Here is a 23,526-nt window from a genome sequence, read left to right as displayed (position 1 = left end):
TTTATAATGATATAAAAAAATATATCAATTAACTTGTCCTTAAAAGTAAAGAATTTTTTTTACATCAAAAAAAAAATTGTTTTTTGATTATTGAGATAAATAGAACAGTTATAAAAAACAACCAAAATTATTATTCACGAATTGAAATAAATTACTAAAAAGAAATTAGATGAAGTTCCACTTAGCTGTTAAATTATTCAAATAAATTAACACATCAAAATCTAAAATAATAAAGTTTAATATTATTTAAGTTGTCTTTTTTTTAATCATAAAAATTATGTATATTTTTTAAAAAATATTAAAACTTACAAAATTTGTTGTTAGAAAAAATAAACTTTTTTTTTATATTTTTAATATAATACATTAAAATAGATATTATTAAACTATTAACTATATTTTTGTATTATTTTTTTTAAAAATATATTTTATTTGTTTAATTAATATAATTGTAAAAATATTTAATTAAATTTTTTTTTGTTTTGTAGTATATGTAATGATTAGTAAAAAACACAAAATATAAATTAGTTTAATAATTATTTAATTTGAATCTTCTAAAAATAAAGAAAATTAAAAAATATTTTTGTATTATAGACATTAATTAAATGATTATAAAAATAGATTGTAGTGTTTTTTACTAATCACATTATATAAAGATTAACATCTATCATATGAAAATTAAATATAAATAATTAAACAAATTTACTGTAAAATGTAATAATTTTATTAAGGAAAGTAGTGATAAATAATTTAAATTGCAATTTAATTATTTTATTACTTTATAGAGTTATACTAAAACTTTTAAATAGAATTTGGAAAATTCAGAATTATGTAATATTATTTTATTTATAAATTTAAGAATTAAGTTATTTATTTTTGTGAGACTTCTCCTGTCGTGATTTGATTTTTTTTCCAACTGGTGGGACATTATTAAATGCAGATTTTATAATCTATAAAAACTTAAATTTAAAAAAAATAATAATCTAAAAACATACATGTTCAACTTTATCAATATATTTGTGATCTTTTCTTAATAATTTCATATTTACTGAAAATTTTATCATTGAAAGTAGAAGAATGATAAACATATTTTTATCTCTTAAAACATTGTGACGATATTTTCTTACCAACAAAGCAGTTGAAATTAAGTTACATTTATTTTTTAAAAATAACTGTTTACAGATTAAACTTAAAACAACAAATGTTCCTGTTCTTCTTGTTCCACTAGTTCCATGAACTAATGTCATGGATGGAGAACTACATTTAACTTCTTTTCCACCTTTTTCAAGATTCCAAACAATTTGCATAAGATTTACCAAACCTTCTATATCTACTAAGTTATCAACAGGCCAATCTAACCATTGAATTACAGATACCTCTCTTACTCCATTTTCACCTTTACAACTAACTTTTAAAAAAAACCCATTATAACCAGAAAGATTTTCAATTTCAAATGTTTTAATTGAAAAATTACCAAATTGTTTTTTTTTTCCTTTTTTTAAATTAAAATACTCAGTACATTCATCAAGATTTAAAAAATCAACAAAACTAACGATAACTGTTACATTTTCTTGCCATACCACTCTCCAGAAATCTTCTAATGTATTTGGTAATGGAGCTTGTGTCATAATATATCCTCCTTCCATGGTAACAAAACGACTAGCATGAATATATTCTCCTTCTTCAGGATTATTAACTTTTAAATTAACAGCACCTTCATTAAAACATAAAACATTATTAAAACGATTTTTAGTTGGATTACTCATAAAGTTAAAAACAAGTCTTGTATAATCAAGAATAGAAGTAAAATCACCGTAAAGATTTCTTTTGTCTAATTTATGATGTATTACAAAAAAATCAACAACTCCTTCACAAGGAACATTTAGTTGTAAGGATTCTTCTACTGGATCATTATTATTTTCACCTTGTGGTTTATCTCCATTTTCTTTTTCATTACCCTTTTCTTTACCTTTATCTTTATCTTTTTCTCTTTTAGTAGATTCTTTCTTAGTTCTATTACTTGAAAATTTAGTTGTAACATTACTAGTACTAATACCGTTTGTTGTAGTTGCAGAAGCACTTTTACTACATGGAACTTCTGTATTATGACTTTGATGCTTTGAAAATTTAAGAGTTTGGAAACCAGATTCTAAATGTATCGTTTTTCCATGTTGCGTCTGTCCATGTTGAGTTTGTCCATGTTGGGTTTGTCCATGTTGAGTTTGCCCATGTTGAGTTTGTTCATGTTGGGTTTGTCCATGTTGGGTCTGTCCATGTTGGGTTTGTCCATGTTGAGTTTGCCCATGTTGGGTCTGTCCATGTTGGGTCTGTCCATGTTGGGTCTGTCCATGTTGAGTTTGTCCATGTTGGGTTTTTCCATGTGCTAGAGGTGCCCCAAAATGTATTGTTGGTGCATGTTGATTTGGTCTAGTTTTTTCAGGTATTCCACTTAACATAGTTTTTCCATGTGTTAGAGGTGGCCCAAATTGTATTGTTTCTGGTGCTGGTAGTGTTTTTCCACTTTGCATCGTTTTTCCATGTGTTACAGGTGCCCCAAAATGTATTGTTGGTGCATGTTGATTCGGTCTAGTTTTTTCAGGTATTCCGCTTAACATAGTTTTTCCATGTGTTAGAGGGGCCCCAAATTGTATTGTTTCTGGTGCTGGTAGTGTTTTCCCACTTTGCATCGTTTTTCCATGTGTTACAGGTGCCCCAAAATGTATTGTTGGTGCAGGTTGATTCGGTCTAGTTTTTTCAGGTATTCCGCTAAACATGGGTTTTTCTTGTGTTAGAGCTGCCCCAAATTGTATTGTTTGTGGTGCTGGTAGTGTTTTTCCACCTTGCATCGTTTTTCCATGTTGTAAAGGTTGTCCAAATTGTAGTGTTTGTGCTGCTTGTGGTGTTTGAGTTCTCCCATTCTTTTGTGATCCTCCCGATGTTTTTCTTGGTGTAAAATAATCTGTAAGGTTTTCACCTCCAACTGGCAAAGGCGGTGGTGGTGCTCCTTCAGCTGGATTAACATTAGTTTTAGTCACCAGATTTTCATAAAAATCATCTGCTTTTTGTGGGACATTAGTATTATTATTACCTACATTTTTATTCTTGCTTATCATTTTTTAAAAGATTAATTTTATTTCACTAATAAAAACTAAATTAATGAAAAATAAAGCTTTTTTTTTAAAACTAATTTTTCTACAAAAATATTAATATCAACATATCGTTATTTTAACTAAAATTCAAAATAATTATTATTCATATTTTATAACAAAAATTGAAAATATTTTCTTCAAATATATATTGTTATAATAAGAAATATTCTATAGTTTTAATTGTTTCCTTTTATTTTAAAATAATATGCTTTTTTTTGGAAGAAAAGTTTTAAGTATTTAATTCTTTATAGTTTTTGAAAAAAAAACCATTAAAAGTATTTTTACAAAAATAATTTAAATTATTATAAATAAAAAAACCATAAGATATTTATATAAAAAATTTGAAATAATGTTACTTTTTACTAACATTGGTGTAAAAATATTTTTAAATAAAGTATGATTATTATAAAATGTTAATAAGATAAATTTTAATGTACCATTCAAAATTTTTGTTAATTATCAAGGACAATAATTTGGAATGATAACTTGAACAAAATAAGATGATTGATTAAATTATTTTAACAGAATTTTAATAGTGTAAAAAACCATATCTTTATTTATAAATGAAATAAAATAACTTAATTGATCTTTAAAAGTAATAACTTTTTAAATAGTAGCCAGTAAACATTTTAATTTAATTACTTTGTATAAATATATGCAAAAGTTTATAAATAGCTTATGTAATTTTTCGCTCATCAAAAAATTTTCAAACTATATAGTAATAAGAATGAATTTATTAAATTTTTATAAATTTTTAAAAGTTTCAAATTTTATTAATTTTTTTTGCCTTGTAAAGTTGTTTAAATAAAATTATTGATAAAAAATAAAAGTTAAAAGAAAAAAGTAATGTTTATCATTCTTTTAAAACCTTTCTTGATCATTGAGTATTATCAATAATTGATAAAACAAATAAATATACAATATTACTTATGGAAAAGGAAGAATTTAAATTTCTTATCATTTTTGCATAACTATGAACATCCGTATCACATTTAATTAACTAATTGATAAGACACTATTTTGATAGTTTTTTCCGGCTTGAATTATTTATAAGTAAATAAAATGTATCAATAAATTTCAATTAATAATTATGTTTGCTAAACTTTTAATTCTTGCTGCATTATTAGGAACTACTCTTGCTAATACTTGCTTACATTGTATCTGCCAAGTTGAATCAGGTAGATAATATAGATTTTTTTAAAAAATCATAAATTTAGGATGTAAACCAATTGGTTGTGAAATGGATGTTGGTTCACTTTCATGTGGTTATTACCAAATTAAAATTCCATACTATGAAGATTGTGGTGAACCAGGTAGAAGATCTGGTGAATCACTTGAAACTGCTTGGAAAAGATGTGCTAATGACTATTCATGTGCCACAACATGTGTTGAAGTATGTTAAAAAATAATTTATTCAAATAATATTATAATTAATTTTTTAGAACTACATTAAGAGATACTCATTTGAATGCCCAGGAAAAGGAACTTGTCAAAAAAGCGCCAGACTTCACAATGGAGGACCAGGTGGATGTAGAAATTCTAACACTGAAGGATATTGGAACAAGGTATGTATAAAATATTTATAAAAAAAAACTTTTTTTTTACTAGTATATAAATTATTTATTTTTTTATCAAAAAATACAATAACTAATATAATTAATTAAAGTTTTATAATTATATTTTAATAATTTTTTTTTAGGTTCGTAGCTGCTGTGGATGTTCATAAATTTATATAAAAAATTAATATAAAAAATATTAATTAGATATTTTACATTTACTTATCAAATAAAATTTTTCTGTATTATATTTTTCTTTTAATGTTTTTTTTTCTTTGAAAAGTACAAACTATATATATAGTAAAAACAAACATATATAACTCTTTTAATTTTTAAATACTTCTTAATTAATGACGCTGAAACATAAAAACTTTTTGTTAAAAAGTATTAATATTTTTTTCAATTAAAATTTTATTATGAGTTATCATAAAAATTTTAGTATTAGAAAAGTGGAAAAAATATTTATGATAAAGAATTTCAAATACTAATATTGTTAAATTACTTAAATAACACTTGTAATTTAAGAAAATTTTTAAAAATAAAAATATTTTTTTAATTAATATATAAATAAGTTTTGAAGAAATTGTTTTTTACCTAAAAAAAACTAAAAATAGAAATTATTTATCCATAAATTTATGAATTATTATCCAATTTTATCTAAACTAATATTTCGAATTAAAATTGGTTAAAAATTTAAATTTTGATTTTTAAATTATTTAAAATTTTTCAAATTAAACAAAATTATTCATTTAATTATATTTTTTTCACTTTAAATTTGCAAAGAAAAAAATAAAACACAAATTGTAATATTCAAAAATATCTTATTAAAATTTATGTAATAATATTAATAAAAAAAATTTCATAATTTTATTATGTCAGCAAATGATGGTCCAGCTAATTTATCAATTGGAACAGTTATTGGAAGATTTAAAATTTTAAAAAAAATTGGTGAAGGTAGTTGTGGAGCTGTTTATACTTGTAGTGAAATTTCTACAAAAAAATATGCTGCATTAAAAGCTGAATTAATAAGTAATTATGGAAATGGGTTAAAATTAGAAGTACAAGTATTAAAAAGACTTAGTGGAAAGAAACATGTAGCACAATTGTTATCATGTGGAAAAACTGATACATATTGTTATATGGTTGTATCTCTTCTTGGAGTTTCTTTGTATACTTTTATGCGTTCAAAAAAATTTGATTTTTCTTTATCAACTATTGTAAGAATTTCTATTCAAATGTTATTTGCTCTTAAACAAATTCATCAAATTGGAATTGTTCATAGAGACTTAAAACCAGCTAATATGACAGTTGGAAGAAAAGGCATAGAAAAAAAAATTATTCATATAATTGACTTTGGTTTATCTAGAGATTTTACAATTATTGAAAATGATAAATTAAGGTTAAGAAAACCAAGAGAAAAATGTTTATTTCGAGGAACCATAAAATATTGTAGTGTAGCAACAATGGAAAAATTTGAACAAGGAAGAAATGATGATTTAATTTCATTATTTTACATTTGTGCTGACATTCATAAAATACTTCCATGGCATTATTGTGATAAAACAGAAGAAGTACTAAAAATGAAAAAAGAATATTCAGATGAATTATTGTTTGAATTTTGTCCAATATATAGTGACTTAATTAAGTACGCAAAAAAGTTAAAATATCATGAAGCTCCAGATTATGGATATCTTTCTGGTATACTTAAAAAAGAAATGACTAAGAATGGTTTTAAATTTTCAGATCCATATGAATGGGAAGAACATGTTGATGAATTTAATTTAAAATTCATGCCAAACATTGAGGGTAATGGAAATTTACCACCAAATTCATCATCAAATAAAATAATTACTACAGATACTATAAATAAATTTTTTGATAAACATTTTAGTCAGGAAGCTTTTGAAAAAGATGAACTTGGATTTTAAGAAAAAAAAATTTTAATAAATATAAATATTTAGTAATATATAATATTGATACAAATTATATACAATATTAAAGAAAGTAATAAAATAATTTTTTTATTAAATAAATACAATAAAACAATTAATTTATCATTTAGATATTAATATCATAATAATTTTTATAAGAAAAATAATTAAAAATGTCTTGACTTGTATATGAAAATTCTTCAGAAGTAGCTATTACACTACATTGATTTTTAGGAGACCAACCACTACTTATCATTAAAGCAACTAATACAGGATAAGCAAAATCTTTTTTCCATGTTGAAAGATTAATCATAACAAAGTATGAACAATCAGTAAGATATAAAACATTTTTACTTAAATGATATTCAAAATTTTTTACTGTTGTTACAAGTATCATAAAAGGCAACTTCATATTATCAAAATTAGTTTTCATTTTTTGAGTATGATTAGATAAGGCAACTTTTATATTTAAACCATTAGCAAAATTTGTTATCATCGTATAAATATTTATTGCATCATCAGAAGTGTTACAAAGAAAAACTATTTTTGGTCTCATAGACTTAACTCCACTAAAACTTGATTTAGTAACAGTATCTAATATCAATGGAAAATATGATATGAACATTTCAAAATCATGTATTCCAGTAATTCTTATATCATGCTTATTTTCTTCATTTAAAGAATAATATATTTTATATGTATCAGCAGAAGGTATATAAGTTTTTCTAAATTTATAAATGTTTTTAATTATTTCATAATTCATTTGAAAGTCATTGTAATGAAATGGATTTATATTATATTTATCTATAAAAAAAAAATAATTTAAATTAAAAAACTTTTTTTTTTACCCTCACAAAATGGTTGATATTCTTTCATAGTAATACGTCTAGGTGGTATACACATTTTTGTTTTATAACATAAAAAAAGAAATTGGTAAAACTAAAAAAAAAAAAAAAAGTTATAAAAAGTATATATTATAAAAAGAAATGTTAAATATTATTCCAAAACGAATAAGTTAAAATTAATTTCATTACCGTAAGAAATAAGTAAAAAAAAAATAAAATAAAATAAATTAAAATAAAATTGTAAATTATTAATTTGGTAAATAACTTATCATCATGATTTAATAATTAAAAATTCTGTCATCACCTATAATATTAACAATAATGGATCATTACACATATCTTTTTCTATCTCCTAATGATAGACGATAAATGGTTAATCATTCATTGTCATATCACACTGTTAATAATAAAAAATTCATACAATAACTTGTGGATAGGTTAAATGTATTCTAACTCTCCAAAACATATCATATAAAATGATATGGTAGAAAATATGTTTAACAAATTTATATACATTTTAAATGAATTTTTGGTAGCGTGTCATGAATCATTGTTATCGAGAAGTAGAAAAGTAATAGACAATTGCAAAAAGTATTAACAGATGGAAAAGAAAAATATGTGATAAATATATGAAATAAATGTTAATAATAAGTTGGATAAAAATAATAGTATATAAATATATATTCAAAACTCCTCCTTACTTTTATATAAAAATAGGATATTTGAAGATATTTAGAAAATTTAAAAATTATTTTTATTCTTTTTAAAGTCGATTAATAGTTTTATATTTTTAAAGAAATTATGGCTAATATATTTGATGAGTATTTTATTGAAAGAAAACCATTAGAAGCTATTTCTCAAGTTGTTGATTCAATAGGAAATGATGATATTAAAATTTACAATAATATACAAATAAAAAATGAAGTTTGTGAATTAAATAATTTAAAAAATGAGATTGATCATGATAATTCTAAACAATCATGTTCTGGATGTAATAAAAAAATTTTGGACAAAAATCTTCTTGCTGTAAGTTATGAATAATTTTTTTTATATTAAATTAATTATTTTCTAGATTTCATCAACTGAACCATCATTAGATAATACAGTTGAAGTAACATATTTTCATGAGTCTTGTCTTCGTTGTTGGACATGTTGTATAAAATTAGATCCAAGTTACTCATGTTTTTGTAGAAATAATAAAGTTTATTGTAAAAATCATTATTTTAAAGAATTTTCTCCATATAAATGTAATGGATGTGGAGATGGTCTTTCAAAGACTGATGTTGTATTTAAGGTACAATACAATGGAGATTCTTATTTTTCTGAATTGAAGAAAAATTACTCTAAAGGTACATTAAAAAAAGATGAAATTCAAACGAATATAGTATTATTTTATCATCCAAAATGTCATAAATGTTTTTATTGTTCCAAATCATTAGCAGAAGGAGATAAATTTGGATTTAATGTAAACTTTGAAAGTCAAAATACAAAAACAAATAGTATTATAAATATTGTTTGTGAAGAACATATATCTTGCGAAGGAAATAATAATAATATTAAATTTGAAATTGTAGATGATACTTCAAAAAAAAATTTAAAAAAAGGTTCATCTAAAGAATCTATTGTTAAATATACAGGAAAATCTAACTCAACAACAAAAAAAATGTCATCACATTCTGTTATTTCTTCTCTTCCACCTATTCTTCAGTATCCTTTTGAAATGTATACTTATGGTGAAATGTGTTCTGATGATTCAAATAATTTATTAAAAAGAAGAGGTCCAAGAACAACAATTAAACAAAGTCAACTTGATGTTCTTAATAAAATTTTTTTAACAACACCCAAACCTTCTAAACATGCAAGAGCTAAACTTTCATTAGAAACTGGTTTGAGTATGAGAGTAATTCAAGTATGGTTTCAAAATAGAAGGAGTAAAGAAAGGCGTCTTAAGCATCTATGTAATTTCCTAAGACATTATGATAGAAATACTGTAGGAACACCTAATCAAATAAATATCAATACTACTGTAGAATCAATGGATGATTCAGAAATAATAGGAACAGATGACTCATATAATAATGTTTTCATGGATATGAATTCATTAAGTCCAAGCAGTAATACTTCAGGAAATATGTTAAACATAGATATTAATTCTTTTTGTGAAGATATGGTATACGACTTTGAAAGTTGTAGAAACACAGAATTCATATCAGAAGAAGATGAATATGAAAATTGTTAGCAATATTTTTATACTTCAAGAAAAAAACTTAAAAATAAAATATAGATATTGTCATTGTTAACATGATTTATAAAATTAGTTATTGTAAGAAAATAATAAAAATACTACAAATAAACTCAAAAAAAAATTTATATAACTAAATTTAAACAAGTTATAAAAAAAAATTAACATTAGAAAATAATTAGCTTTTTTCAAATTTTCAATTCTCTTTCTGATGTAAATTGGTTTAATTCATTTTACTTTTGCTTCTTCATTTTTTATAATTTCAACTATATTACTATAAAAATTTCGTTTTTTTTGACATATCTTATAATAACTAATATAAGAAAACAAAGTTAATCTTATAACAAAAAATAATATACAAATAGATGTAAAAGTAAAGTTAAAAAGAGATAATTGACAACATGAATAATGAATTTAATACTATAAACATTAACAAGAAATGATTTTTTCAAATGCCTTTAAATAACTATCGAGAGTTATTGAATTTCAAAGACTAATAAACATTAATAATACATAAAATAACATTTTAGTTATTTCATTTTTATTGTAATCAATTTTATGTAAGAAAATTTATTTTATTAGTCTTTTGTAAAACTTTTTTAAATATTTAAAATAAATCAAACACATTTCTTAAATCGAATTTGTACATATCTCAAAAGCAAAATAATTACTTTAAGCGATACTTATTCCAAAAAAACACCAAAAACTGTATAATTTATCTTCTTATCGTCATGTCAAAAAGACTACTTTAAAAAAATTTATAAAAAGTTAGAGAGACAAAATCTATAAAAATTATTTAAGCAAAATTTTTTATTGTTAACCATATAACATAGAACAAAGAAAATTACAAAAATAGATTAGTAATTAAAATTAAAAAAAAAATACTTTTTAAAAAGAGGAGTATTTTGATTTTATTTATAAATGTAGCTTAAGTAAAAATATGTACTTTCAAAAATTTGAAACATTTATGCCTAGCTCCAATTTAATTTTGCAAAAAGTTGACATCACAAGCGTTTTTTCTACATTCCATTTCTTGCCTACATGTATTAAGAAACTCAAATATCATGTCAAATTGTCTCAAAGAAATAAATATCGAAATCACAGTTAAATAATTTTATTGAATTTATACTAAAGAAATAATATCGTATATTAGTTTTTTATTTTTATTCAAAAGAAAAAAACCCAGAGTCAAACGACCACAAAAACACGAAACCCAAAGGTCATATATAACTTTATTTCAGTATAAAACCCTTAACTCTAGGATTTTTTCATGGTCAGCTGTTACCGGTTACATTTTCATCATTGTCGTTATTCTCAATAGAATTTTTTATTTCATATAGGTAATGACTTAACGCACTATTAGCTTCGAGTTTTGAAAATGCAAGATAAGATATAAAATTTTCATATCGTTTCAAGAATGCCCTTCCTTTTTTTGAATATGTAGCAATATTTCGAAGAATCAATGCTGCTGTAAGACGAACAGACTTTGTTACTGGACCTTCGGTTACATTAGTAAAATCATTAAATACTGGCGTCATTACAATTTTACCATTTATGGATGTTTTATGACAATCTGTATATGGAGGTATAAAAGAATTCTTAGTTGGTATACGATAAGGCTTTTTCTTTTCCTCTTCCTTCCATTTCTTTCTAAGAATCACTTCAATATAATCTTTGTTACCATATTTTATCCTATAATGTTTTGCCTCTTCACTTATAGGTTTTTTGTAGTGAGTTTCGTGAATATGTGATAATAAAGCCCAATGATTTCTAATAATTCTATCGCAACTATACCATTTGCATACATTTTCATCAGTTATTGTATGTTTTTTATAAATATGATAGTAAAGATGATTTGGAGAAGGAAAAATCATACCACAATCTTGCCATTCACATATTGGAGAATCAACCTTATCAATATATTCAGAAGGTGAAGGAGATTTTTGACTAAGTTTTTGTTGCAATATAGATTCAGGTGCAGATGTTGTAATTTCACCACTGGAATGATGTATATCTGGTAAAGGATGTTCATTTTCTGTGTTCTCTTCATACGTGAATGTCCCATTGTTAGCTAATTTAACAGAATTTGAATCATCACCTAATACATCTATATTATCTGAAGCCATTGGAATTTTGACATCATTACTTATTTTTGGCAAAGGGGATGATATTTCAGAATTAGAGTTAGATGCTTCCATACTTGATGGTGGCCTGGAATCAACACCACAACCATCATCTGTAACAGATTCAGCCATCTCTGGAGAGGCTGATTCTCTCATAGATTCAAGACCATTAGTACCAACTGAATTAGCAAGTTTTCTTTTCCTTGAAATATTTTCATTTCCTGTAACTTTTAAAGCAGCCATTTTTTCTTTCTCAGCGTGAGCATTAAATATTGTTTTTACTAAAGCCGTATGATCATTTGGCAATTCGGCATTGTTTGAACCTGTAACAGTAGAAGTTAACTGAGTTGAAGTTTTTTTTTCCAAACCTGGTAATCTTTGAACAATTCCAACTATTGATGAGTTTGCCTGCCCATCTTCACTAGTAAATTTAATTTTTGGAAAAACTTCTCTTAATAGTATTATGAAATTTTTCATGTTAAGTGATAACATTTTCTTATTATTAAAATTATTAACATAGTCACAATAAAGTTTTCCCCTTTTAATAATGGATTCATAAGATGGATCAAATTTTAATGCAGAAAGCATCCATTCTTTTGTTAAATTAATTTTATCTTGGTCTTCATTGATTTTAGGTAAAGGCGTTTCAGATTGTGAAGCCATTCTAGAATCATCTGGTCTAGAAGGTCGACGCATTGGCATTGAAGGAGTTTGTATTGGAGTATTTGTTACAAAACGATTTGGAATCTGAGGTCGTGGTGTGTTAACTTGATTAATTCTTTGTCCATTTGTAGGATTTCTATTCATTTGAGTTGCAGTAAACTTTCTAACAGCTCTTTGTCCATTGTAAAATTGAGGTTGATATTGTATTATTTTTGTTCCTTGAATATAACATGGTCCAAATTTATTTGCTTCAACTGTAAGTAAAGCATAAAGTTGTTTTAAAACTCCATTTTCATTGGCAAACAAATCGCATATAGTTTCGCCCATAGTTGTTAAATCATAAACGGTTTCTAATGTATGTGTTAAAGACATAACATCCATTGGAACAAGTAATAAACTAATCTGTTCTAAAACATCTTTTTCGTTGGTTAAAAAATCAATTATATAAGCTTCATTTCCTTCTTTTGCAGAAATATTTCCAAGAATTTCAAGACCAATACAAACTTTCATTCTATCTTTGCTGAGTAAGCAAAATTTAACAAGCTTCATAAAACAGCCGAAATGATTACTAGAAATAAGGAGATCATGTAAATCGAGATCTTCAGAAATATTGCTTAATGTTTCCATTACATTTTGATGAAGACACTCATACCTACTAAATGCTATACACATAGTAAATGTAAATAAATTCTTATTTTTAGATAAAATAGCTCTATTATCTAAGTCAAAAGACAATTCTCTTAATATTTTTGTAGTATGGAAAACTCTAAAATATATAGGATCTTTTTCAGTCATTTCTATTGAAGGATGAAAAAGAAAAGAAAGATCTTCATTGTCATATTTCATACCACAAACTTCTTCAGCAGAATTGTGTTTAATAATACCTTCAATTATATCTTCTCTTTCAAGTATTTTAATTGCATATTCCTCTTTAATATTACTTTCTATCCAAAATAAATCAAAATTACAATGTTCTTTATGCCTCCAATTAGTAAGGTAGTCCTCTCCAAATCCTGATTTATATTCTACAAGATCATTTACAGGAAATATACCAATCTTAGCTAAAAGAATATCTAAAAGCATAGGACATTGTTGAAGTTTTAAATGATAAGGTCCTGGAGAAGCCATGATACTAAGAAGATTTCTTGCAAAAACATTTTCATTTTCAAATCCAGATAACAAATGTTTCATAAGTTTATGATAATCAGGACCATTTTCATTTGAATAACCTATAACATATCCAAGATCTTTCGTCATCATACTACTTGAACTAGAATTACTTTTTTTAACTGAGACAGGATTGTCGCTATTGCTGTAATATATTCGCCCACGACTTCTTGTTCCCATATTTGAAGAACTATTTTCATCAAGATCTACCTCAGTTTCTCCTAAACCATTTTCACTTTCCTCATAATATAATAAATACCTTTGATAAATATTTTTAATTAAAGCTGTTTCATTAACAGCTCCCGGTAAATTTAAACTTCTTGTAACCTCAGGCCACAATTCATGGTTTGTTACTTTCATAAATCCACCGAAATTTTTAACAATTGTGAATAACTCATACAAATTAAGAATTGTTCCATTAACATAAGGTTGTGGATGCTTTGTTAGTGACCATTTCTTCCGCGCAAATAATGCATATGAAGCAAAAAATTCTTTTTCTGATTTTTCACGACCCTCCTCTGATAACTGTGAGATGTATGAGGCTATTGGATCGAGAATTAATTTACGATTTAATGAATCTCCAAATGGCATCTAAACAAAATTTATCAGAAATCAATTAAAAAATATTTATAAAATGTATTAACAAAAATTAATAAATAACACAAAGATAATATAAAAAAAAATGCTCATATAGTAGTTGTTGTTTGTTTAACCAGTACACAAGAGGCAGGCAGGGGGTTCAAATTATAAAACAAAATTGGTACAAAGCATACTTTAAAATGAAAGTAAACTGAAAAGGATACAAGGGGAATTTGAGCGCCAAATGTTACAAAAACAGTCAGTACGATTAATTATAGCTTTCTAATGATGTACCAATTAAATACAATCTGATGAAGTACTAGGAAAAAATAATTCAATAAAATATTATTGAATTTATTAAATATAAAAATAATAACATACATCTAAATTTAAAAAAAAACTTTTTATTTTTAAATAATTAATATAATTTACAAATAAAAAATATTGAAATAATTAATGATTCAAAAATAAATTTTTACAAAGTAAATAATAACTTTGTTCAAATCACGATTCACTTCACCAAAGAAGCTACGAAAGAACATTTTACCAAGAAGTTTCTTAACACGCTTGCGTTTAGTTTGTTAATTTTTAAATTTTTATTTTTTTATATCTTTTTTATTTAACACAAAATAATTTTATTTGAAATGTCACTAAACGACGATTTAGAAACTTCTAAATTATGGAGAATACGTCGTACATTGACTCAGGTTTGTTAAATAAATGTCTTTTTGTTAATATCATTTTTAGATGTGTCATGATAGAGGATATCTCGTTACAGATGATGAATTGAATCTTACATTGGAACAATTTAAAGATACTTTTGGAGATAAACCAAGCATGGGAAAACCCTCACGTTCAGATTTAACTATGCTTGTAGCTCAGGTGCAGAATGAAGATGGTAAATTTGTTTTTAACTTATAATTAATTTAATAAACAAAATTTTTTGTTTTGTAGATCAAATGTATATTTTTTTCCCAGATGATGCTAAAGTTGGTATTAAGACAATTAAAGCAATTTGTGGTCAAATGCAACAACAAAATGTTGCTAGAAGTATAATTGTTGTCCAAAATGGTATTACTCCCTCAGCAAAACAATGTATAGTCGACATGGCTTCTAAATATACAATTGAACAATTTTCAGAAAATGAACTTGTAGTTAATATTACGGAACACGAACTTGTTCCTGAACATATTGTTATGACAGAAGAAGAAAAAAGAGAATTATTAAAGAGATACAGAGTTGCTCCAAGTCAATTACCAAGAATGCAAGTTTCAGATCCAATAGCGAGGTATTATGGATTGAAAAGAGGTCAAGTTGTAAAGATTGTTAGACCATCTGAAACAGCTGGAAGATATGTCAGTTATCGTGTTGTTGCTTAATTCATTTATTTTTTCGTTTTGTCATTTATGATTTTTTTAAACAGTTAATAAAGCATGTTACGTATAAAATAATTTATAATTAAATGAAAATAAAAAACTATAATCATATTAAACAGGTAAAAAGCATTATCAATGTATAAACAAAAGAGAATTTGAACGAATCATTCTTATCAGGATATATATATATATATATATAATTATATATATATATATAGATAAAACTGATGATTAGAAAAATTACGCCATCATTTCGTATCCATATCTTTCGCCTCTAGAATAACTACTAGCGTTTCTTCTATCATCATTATCACGAATGATTTCCTGAACAGCTTTTCTGAATACACTAACGTTTGTTGTAAATTGATCCTTATTTCTAATGGAGAGAACTTTTTGCTCAATACCTTCAGTAAGACTTTCAAATGCAGTTTCAAGTGCTTTCTTTTTATTAGCGTATGTTTCAGAACTTCCAGCCTTGCTTGAATCATTTTCGCTTGCAATAGCATTATTTATCATCTCAACACCCCATTGTTTGAAGGCATCATATTGAAGGAGAATAATACCAAACAAGGGTCTACTCAAACTCCATTGACATTTGCAATCTTCAAAAACAAGTGTATATAACATAGTGTTTAAAAGACCAAGTAATAAGTCTGGATTTCTTTCCAATGCAACTAAACATGCTCCAGTTTCTTCTTCAAAATCAATTGTACATGTTTCAATAGTTGGATGAACTTTACGAATAATCATATCCAAAATATAATCAAGAGCATTTGTAGCATTAGTAATAACAGAAGTTTCTATAAATATTAATATAAATGTATAAAAAATAAACAATACCTAATGATTGAATTCCATGATGAATACTGATTAAAATATCTTCGAAAATTTTGTCATCAAGTTGACTAATGTAGTAAATTTGATCTCTACAAATTGTATCCAAAACAGCAAAATAGACTTTGCCCAATTTTGGAAAATCTAAAACATCATCTTTTATATGAAGGAATAATTTAATGTACAAATTAATCATATCTTTTAATGAATCATCACCATATAATTTCATGATTCCATAAGGTAAATAACCGCCTTGGAGAACATTTTTTGTAATATGGAAAATATTCGTAATATTTTTAACCTTCATCTTCAATAATGTATCATTTTTTTTATCAAGTCCATTAACATTTAATGCTGAAGAAGAAGAATTAAGAGATGTATTGCCACTGAAATTAAAAATTCTTTCTCCAAAGTTAACTACTATTTTACTAACTTCTTTGAATAAAACAATTGTATACTTAGTGTTCATTTCAAAACTTAATCTACTTGTTCTATTACACGATATTTCAGTTAATAATTTCATAATTGGATTGACAACTTCAGGACAATCTCCCCATAATTCAAGAGCACGCTGAATAAATTGAAATACTTTAGTATGCATCCATTGAAAAAGCATAATAAAATGAATTTTTTTAGACAAAGCATATGATATACCAGTTAAATCACGACAAACAGAGATGACAGCTAATTTTAATTGATTCTGATTACAAGACATATTAGGATTATTAAATACTTCAACAATCTCATTTAAAGTATTTCCAATAGGAGCCATAAAATTTTTAAAAACTTTGAAATCTTCTCCAAGATCACAAACAAAGATTCGTGTTAAACTTTTGTAGAAATTAGTTCTACTTTTTAAGGAAGCTGTTGTAACAGCACCATTATTATAATTAAGTAAATCACCACTATGATTATTAATCATAAATTGCACTTCCTCTATTTTCAGTAATCTTTTTGAAGCCATAAATCCAAGTGTCAATTCATCAAACAAATTTAATGATTGTCCAATTACATACTCATTCATATTAAGGAACTTCATATTTGTACAAATCTTACGAACATATATCACCAGAAGACCATCTTCATTTTTAATTCCAAGATTTTCTGTTAATCTCATAAACATTTCTGAAACTTTCATTATTTGATCAGAAATGTATTGTTTTCTAACTTGTTCTAAACAAAAAAGATAAGCAACTTCAAGTTGAACAAAATGAGTATCAACAGTAAGTCCATTTAAAGATGTATGTTGTTTATCAGTTGTCTGCATTAATTTTAACACTCTTGATATTAAATCACCATCAATAATATCTTGTTCTGAATTAGATGACAAAGACCCTTTTCCCATAATACAACCACCGATAAGATTAACGAGCCATGCCAATCTTTTTCTTAAAATAACAGCTTCATTTGAATTTGGTGATGTTATATAGATATTTTCGTATTGTGAATATTCTCGATCAAAAACATCTTTTAAAAACTCATAAACATCTTTGTATGATAGACGTGAAATTGTACCAAGAAGTTCCATTAATTGATGTAAACTTCCATCTTCAGCCATATCATCTTCTTCATGATCATTTACAACCGCAATACAATAGTCTAATCTACATTGAACAAATGCATTTACAATATTTGGACACCATTTTTCGAGATTATGATTCTCTGCACTATTGACATATGCCGTAGATGACACCATTTTTTGCCAGAAAGAAAGAAGGTAGTATATTGAATTAAGCGTAAATTCTTTGACACGAAGAGCTTCAATTGTAAAAGAAACTAATTTATTAATCATTTGTATATAATATGTACTTTTAACTAATTCAGCCAATTGAAAAGTTCCTTTTATTTTTGCTACTAGTCGACAAAATTCATGAAAAGCATCTTTATCCTGAAGACGAGATGTATCATTTAAAATCATTAAAACTCCATTAGACAAAGCTTCAAGATGTAGATTACGTCCATGACTATCAAAAAGTGTTCTACGAACAGAAGTTAAAAGAACAAGGTTTTTAAGAAGAATGACAGTATATTGTCCTGGACATACAGTATATAATGAGAAAAAAAGACCAACAATATTTCTAACTTTATTTTCTTTACCATCTCTCATTGATGAACTATTGCCTTCATCAGATGCATTTGGTTCCTCATAATAAAATAAATCCTTCCATTTAGAGGGTACTTGAATAGGAGCAGATTCATCTTGTGTTTCATCATACATACCACCAATAAAATCAAAACTTAAAATTTGGTGAGATAATGTTAAAGCAGAAAAAAAAATCTGTCCTTCATTACTTGAAATTAAAATATTACGAATTTCTGTGATTCTTTCTAAAGAGGAAATATCAATACCAGGTGAATATTTTTCTAAAATATCCATTGATATTTCAATCATATCTTTCATGTAAAAATCTCTGAGATCTGAAGCCACACGACGAAATTTTGAAACTCCATCTATACCTTGCATATCACCAAAATCTTCAATAATTGCTGATAAAATTTCTAAACCAATTTTTATATTTCCTTCTCTGTTTCCAGTTACATTAACAAAGGGAGTTGTTGGAGAAGCAGAATTTCTGACAAGTTGAATAGAATTTTCAATAAGTTTTCGAAATGGATAAGTATCACCAGCAGAAGATACACTACCACTAGCTCTAAGAGACCTATCTTCAGAAGTATTTGACAACTGATACCATGAAATTTTGATAATCCTAGCTAATACTTGGCACAAAGATTTTGTTATAAAAGATGGAAAGGTCCCGTGTTTCGCAATTATGTAATCAATTAAATAATTAGCCAAGTCTAATCTATAATTACTAGGTATAGACATTTTTGAATTTAATGACTTCATAAGAAGAGTCTTTGCTACAGCTTGAGAATATGGAACCTATAAGAAATTTTTTTTTCTAAATCAAGTTTTAACACATTAAAACTTACATACTCACTTTCAAGCAATATTCGACAAGACTCAAGAATAACATCAACGGGTGCTGAACATAATTCAACAAATTTTTGTTCTGCTTCCTTCTTGACTGCTGGATTAGTTTCATTGTAAAGATCTGAAGCAAGTTTATTTAGTACTTCAACCTTGTTTGACATTTTCTATGTACCAATATTTTACCAGGCAGATAATAGAATTTTTCTATATACAAATATAATGAGAATTACTAACTTCCTCACGAATTCTAACCCTGAAAATTTTAAATAAATTACACTCACAAAATTGTTCCAAAATAAAATATTTAATTTAAATGGTCGCATATAACAAGTATTTAGTGTTATGATATTATAACGCCAAAAAAAAAAGTATAATGAAAAAGAAAAATTAAAAAGTACTATTAATATATATATTATATATGTTTTAAAAGACGAAGAAAATTTGGAGAATGATGTGTTCAAAAACGATGACTGATATACAAAAAAAAAAAAAAAATTACTAAACATAACATACGTACACACTGCTAGTAGCGTACATTTTTTCATAAAGTATTGTCTTTTACAGAAGATGTGGTCATGAAAAATTGAAGAAGTTTGTGATAAAAAAAAAAGCAGAAACTACCTTCCAACAAATGATACAATGACATCTGATATATGTATATATAAACGTTTAAAATATATAGAAAAGTTAGGCATAAAAAATGTTAAATATCTAAAATCATATTATATTTTATATATAGATATAAACATTATGTACTACATTAAAAATAAAATTTTACTAATAGATAGATAATATCAAGTATGGCGGTAAAAAAAAAGAATAGAAAATAATAGTATTATTAATAATATATTTCTATAAAATTGGTAGACTGCAAAAGTGAACAGTAGATTAATTACAATAAATATATGGAAAATCTTTTTTTTTCCTCCCATCAAAACAAAAAAATTACAATAATTATGAATATTTTTACTTGAAAAATATAAAGAAATATCTATGAATAGTGAAATTTATATAAAAAACATTAATCCTATAGAGGAAAGATCATTTTTTAAGTATTTAATAAAATAACTATAATTTTAAGGCGATAAAGTAAAAAATTATAATGGGAAAAGAAAGTTTAATAATGTTAACAATTTATGATAATAAAACTTTGCAGAAATATCTGTGTAAGATTAAATTACAAAAAATAAAGATAATTATAAATTATAAAATGATTATATTATTATAAGAGCATCTATTGTTGACTACCTTACCAGCTGTAATGGTAAAAAAAGACGATAAATCTTAATATGAATGTTGGAAATATGTTGGGAAAATGTCCTGGAAAGATAGTCTTTGTGGTGTAGTAAACTTAACAGTAAGGACATTTTTTTTTTCATACACAACTGTTAGAAATATACTTTTTTTTTTAATGTATTAGTGTAAGTTTAGAAAAAAAGTGAATAAATTTATGATAGTATGGAAAATATTAATGAAAGTTTACAAACTTCAAGGGTACCTGTCTTTGATGAATATATATGTCCAAATATTTATGGTAATATTTTGAATCAAAATAATCAATTATATAAAGACATAACTTATAATATTCATAAACTTAATGAAGCAATTGCTCTATCACCTAAACAGCATCAATCACTTGGTGATCTATTTTATACAACTCAAACTTTTTTCAATCGCATTATTGCCTCTCCAGAACTTTTTAATAGTTGTGTAAGTAAGAAAAATAAAATTTTTTTTTTGATATTTGCTTTTATAATCATTTAGATTGTTGATAGTATTCATGAGATAGGATCTTATATTACGAGCATGACAATAAGAACAAATCCAATAGCAGATTTTGTTATAGTGTTTAAGACACTTCCAACTATTGAATCTGTTAAACTTCTTGGAGAAGAATGTATAAGAGAAATAAAAACTAAATTAGATGTTGATTGTACAATGATAATGCATGATTTTGGTTGTGACATTACGGATAGTGTCACATGTATCCGCTTGTTAGTAACAACTATACCTCAAAATCGTTGTAAAATAAAGGAAAACATTCATTTAAAAAAGGAAGCCTTAATGTTAACTGAACAATATTTAAAAAATAGTTATTGGTTTATTGAAGTATATAAACGATTTAGGAATCCTTCTTTAAAAATTCTTGTTTCAGTAATTAAATATATTGTTGATTCTTTTGATGGATTTAAAGGATTGAATCCTCATATTATTCATGTTTTAAGTCAATATTGTTTGGTACGCACACCAATAAATGATATTTTACCTTTAAATCATGCATTTTTAAGATTTTTCAAATTAATTGCCAGTGGCATTCTTCTTCCAAATTCTATTTCTCCAATTGATCCAGCCAATGGAAGTACATCTCTATGTAGTATGTTAACACCTCGACAATGTGATGATATAACAAATAGATCTCAACAATTAATAAGAGTTATTTTTAATGGTGGTATCAAACAAATTTTAACTTGTGATCCTGATAAAAATCTTCTTAGAAAATCAATTAGAATAAATGGTTTTGCATTGAATCCTCTACCAAGTGAATATGTTGAAGAAACAGAAGAACAGATATTGACAAATAACATAAATGTAAATTAAATTTTTTTTACTTTTAGTTAATTATTATATTTTATTTTGTATGTAATGTAAATAATAATAAAAATAACTACTATAAATAAATTATTTGGTTTTTTGTACAGTTGGAGATTGTGGAGCAAAAGATCCAAAAGATGGAAGAGAAAGTGGTGGGAAACCTGGAAGTTGGAATTGGGTTGCTCCATGCATTGCTGGATGTTGTGGAAGTGCTATTGGTGGAAGAGTTGGATGTGTTGGTAATGGTGCCATTGTTGGGAAAGTAAATGGGATTTGTTGTGATGGTACACCTCCAACTGCTGTTTGTGGTGATCCTCCAAATCCAGGATGTTGGAAATGTGGTGGAAGAGTATGAAGATGAGAAAATAAGCTAGGTGGGAATGTATGAGTAGCAAGAGTGAATGGTGGAATTGTTGGAAATACAAATGGTGCTGGAGTTGTTTGAACAGGATATGGTTGTTGGACATTATTATTATTGTTGTTGTATGGTTGTCTAAGATTATTATTATATGGTTGCTGCATATTATTATTGTTATTATATGGTTGTTGAACATTAACATTATTATTATTGTTGTTATTATAAGGTTGTTGGACATTATTATATGGTTGTTGATTATTGTAAATATTTTGTGGAACTTGATTATTTGGATAAACATTTCCTTGTTGTCCATTTATTAAATTTTGAGTTGGTTTATTATTTACATAATTTTGATGAATTGGAACATTTGGTTGGCCAAATTGTTTAGGAATTTGTGAATCATCTTTCTTTGTCATTTCATTATTTACTCCATTATTAATGGCTTTTTTTTCAGCAGCACTAACAACTTCTAATACTTTAACAATTTCTTCTGGTGCTTCTTCATCAACATCAACAGTTGGCTCTGGTGGATCTGGAAGACAATTCATACGACGAACTGTTACTTCATAACCAACTTTAGTTCCATCTTCATCAGTTACTTTTTTTACATTAGAAATAACATCAAAAGAAATTTGTCTTCCATTACGAATTACTTCACCTCCATTTATAGCTTCATTTGGATTAACACGTGTTGTACCAACTTCTTGAGAAAATTTTAAACCTTCAAAAGAACAACATTGAAGAATTAATCTATAAAAAAAAATTTCATTTTTTAATATTATATATTTAAAAAAAAAAGACAACTTACGGTTGTCTTGGATGATCAATGTATTCAATACCACCAACCCAATGATTTTTTTTATTACATGTAAGTTCATTAAATTCTCCACTACAATTGGCATGAAACTTAGGTAAACCACCAACAAATTTAGATTTTTTAATTGATTTATCACCTTCTCTAAAAAATCCATCTTTTTCTCCATTTTCGTCTGTCAAAAATTCAGAGTCATCTTCTCCATCTTCTGGTTGTAAGATACAAGAAGGTTGTGCACATCCTAAAACAGGAGCACCATCAGAAAGGACTTCAAAAGAGAATGGAACACCATATTTTCCACAAAATGATGCCAATGAAATAGTAAATAGTGATATTAAGAAAAATATAAATACCAAAAAGTTCAT

The 23,526-nt window shown here is 25.5% G+C and overlaps 10 protein-coding genes across 10 annotated transcripts; 5 read left to right on the top strand and 5 right to left on the bottom strand.

Moving 5' to 3' along the window:
• Positions 1–863: 863 nt before the first annotated feature.
• On the bottom strand, positions 864–3,110 carry SRAE_2000397500 (Protein-tyrosine phosphatase, receptor/non-receptor type domain and Protein-tyrosine/Dual specificity phosphatase domain and Protein-tyrosine phosphatase, catalytic domain-containing protein; the record flags this gene model as incomplete). Its single annotated transcript, XM_024642789.1, has 2 exons — positions 864–947; positions 993–3,110. 2 exons carry the CDS (start codon positions 3,108–3,110, stop codon positions 864–866), a joined length of 2,202 nt encoding a protein of 733 aa, XP_024508525.1.
• A 1,126-nt stretch (positions 3,111–4,236) lies between these two features.
• On the top strand, positions 4,237–4,872 carry SRAE_2000397400 (Destabilase family and Lysozyme-like domain-containing protein; the record flags this gene model as incomplete). Its single annotated transcript, XM_024642788.1, has 4 exons — positions 4,237–4,324; positions 4,364–4,539; positions 4,589–4,711; positions 4,846–4,872. The coding sequence occupies 4 exons, from the start codon at positions 4,237–4,239 to the stop codon at positions 4,870–4,872; spliced, it is 414 nt and encodes a 137-aa protein (XP_024508524.1).
• Positions 4,873–5,574: 702 nt separating this feature from the next.
• Positions 5,575–6,630, top strand: SRAE_2000397300 (Asator; the record flags this gene model as incomplete). Its single annotated transcript, XM_024642787.1, has 1 exon — positions 5,575–6,630. The coding sequence occupies one exon, from the start codon at positions 5,575–5,577 to the stop codon at positions 6,628–6,630; it is 1,056 nt and encodes a 351-aa protein (XP_024508523.1).
• Positions 6,631–6,760: 130 nt separating this feature from the next.
• Positions 6,761–7,536, bottom strand: SRAE_2000397200 (P-loop containing nucleoside triphosphate hydrolase domain-containing protein; the record flags this gene model as incomplete). Its single annotated transcript, XM_024642786.1, has 2 exons — positions 6,761–7,437; positions 7,482–7,536. 2 exons carry the CDS (start codon positions 7,534–7,536, stop codon positions 6,761–6,763), a joined length of 732 nt encoding a protein of 243 aa, XP_024508522.1.
• A 743-nt stretch (positions 7,537–8,279) lies between these two features.
• SRAE_2000397100 (Homeobox domain and Zinc finger, LIM-type domain and Homeodomain-like-containing protein) lies at positions 8,280–9,717 on the top strand (the record flags this gene model as incomplete). Its single annotated transcript, XM_024642784.1, has 2 exons — positions 8,280–8,504; positions 8,551–9,717. 2 exons carry the CDS (start codon positions 8,280–8,282, stop codon positions 9,715–9,717), a joined length of 1,392 nt encoding a protein of 463 aa, XP_024508521.1.
• Positions 9,718–10,994: 1,277 nt separating this feature from the next.
• SRAE_2000397000 (Brahma associated protein 170kD) lies at positions 10,995–14,264 on the bottom strand (the record flags this gene model as incomplete). Its single annotated transcript, XM_024642783.1, has 3 exons — positions 10,995–12,166; positions 12,212–13,735; positions 13,787–14,264. 3 exons carry the CDS (start codon positions 14,262–14,264, stop codon positions 10,995–10,997), a joined length of 3,174 nt encoding a protein of 1,057 aa, XP_024508520.1.
• Positions 14,265–14,896: 632 nt separating this feature from the next.
• On the top strand, positions 14,897–15,631 carry SRAE_2000396900 (DNA-directed RNA polymerases I, II, and III subunit RPABC1; the record flags this gene model as incomplete). Its single annotated transcript, XM_024642782.1, has 4 exons — positions 14,897–14,959; positions 15,000–15,150; positions 15,207–15,347; positions 15,408–15,631. The coding sequence occupies 4 exons, from the start codon at positions 14,897–14,899 to the stop codon at positions 15,629–15,631; spliced, it is 579 nt and encodes a 192-aa protein (XP_024508519.1).
• Positions 15,632–15,868: 237 nt separating this feature from the next.
• On the bottom strand, positions 15,869–19,558 carry SRAE_2000396800 (Exportin-7; the record flags this gene model as incomplete). The annotated part of the gene is made up of 3 exons (XM_024642781.1): positions 15,869–16,428; positions 16,469–19,346; positions 19,397–19,558. The coding sequence occupies 3 exons, from the start codon at positions 19,556–19,558 to the stop codon at positions 15,869–15,871; spliced, it is 3,600 nt and encodes a 1,199-aa protein (XP_024508518.1).
• A 1,297-nt stretch (positions 19,559–20,855) lies between these two features.
• Positions 20,856–21,742, top strand: SRAE_2000396700 (Interleukin enhancer-binding factor 2; the record flags this gene model as incomplete). The annotated part of the gene is made up of 3 exons (XM_024642780.1): positions 20,856–21,107; positions 21,162–21,635; positions 21,686–21,742. 3 exons carry the CDS (start codon positions 20,856–20,858, stop codon positions 21,740–21,742), a joined length of 783 nt encoding a protein of 260 aa, XP_024508517.1.
• Positions 21,743–22,076: 334 nt separating this feature from the next.
• On the bottom strand, positions 22,077–23,526 carry SRAE_2000396600 (Hypothetical protein; the record flags this gene model as incomplete). The annotated part of the gene is made up of 2 exons (XM_024642779.1): positions 22,077–23,097; positions 23,156–23,526. 2 exons carry the CDS (start codon positions 23,524–23,526, stop codon positions 22,077–22,079), a joined length of 1,392 nt encoding a protein of 463 aa, XP_024508516.1.

This window comes from Strongyloides ratti (assembly GCF_001040885.1).
Source record: "Strongyloides ratti genome assembly S_ratti_ED321, chromosome : 2".
Taxonomy (NCBI): domain Eukaryota; kingdom Metazoa; phylum Nematoda; class Chromadorea; order Rhabditida; family Strongyloididae; genus Strongyloides; species Strongyloides ratti.
Note: the sequence above shows the minus strand (reverse complement) of the source record. Positions and strands in the feature narration are given on the sequence as shown.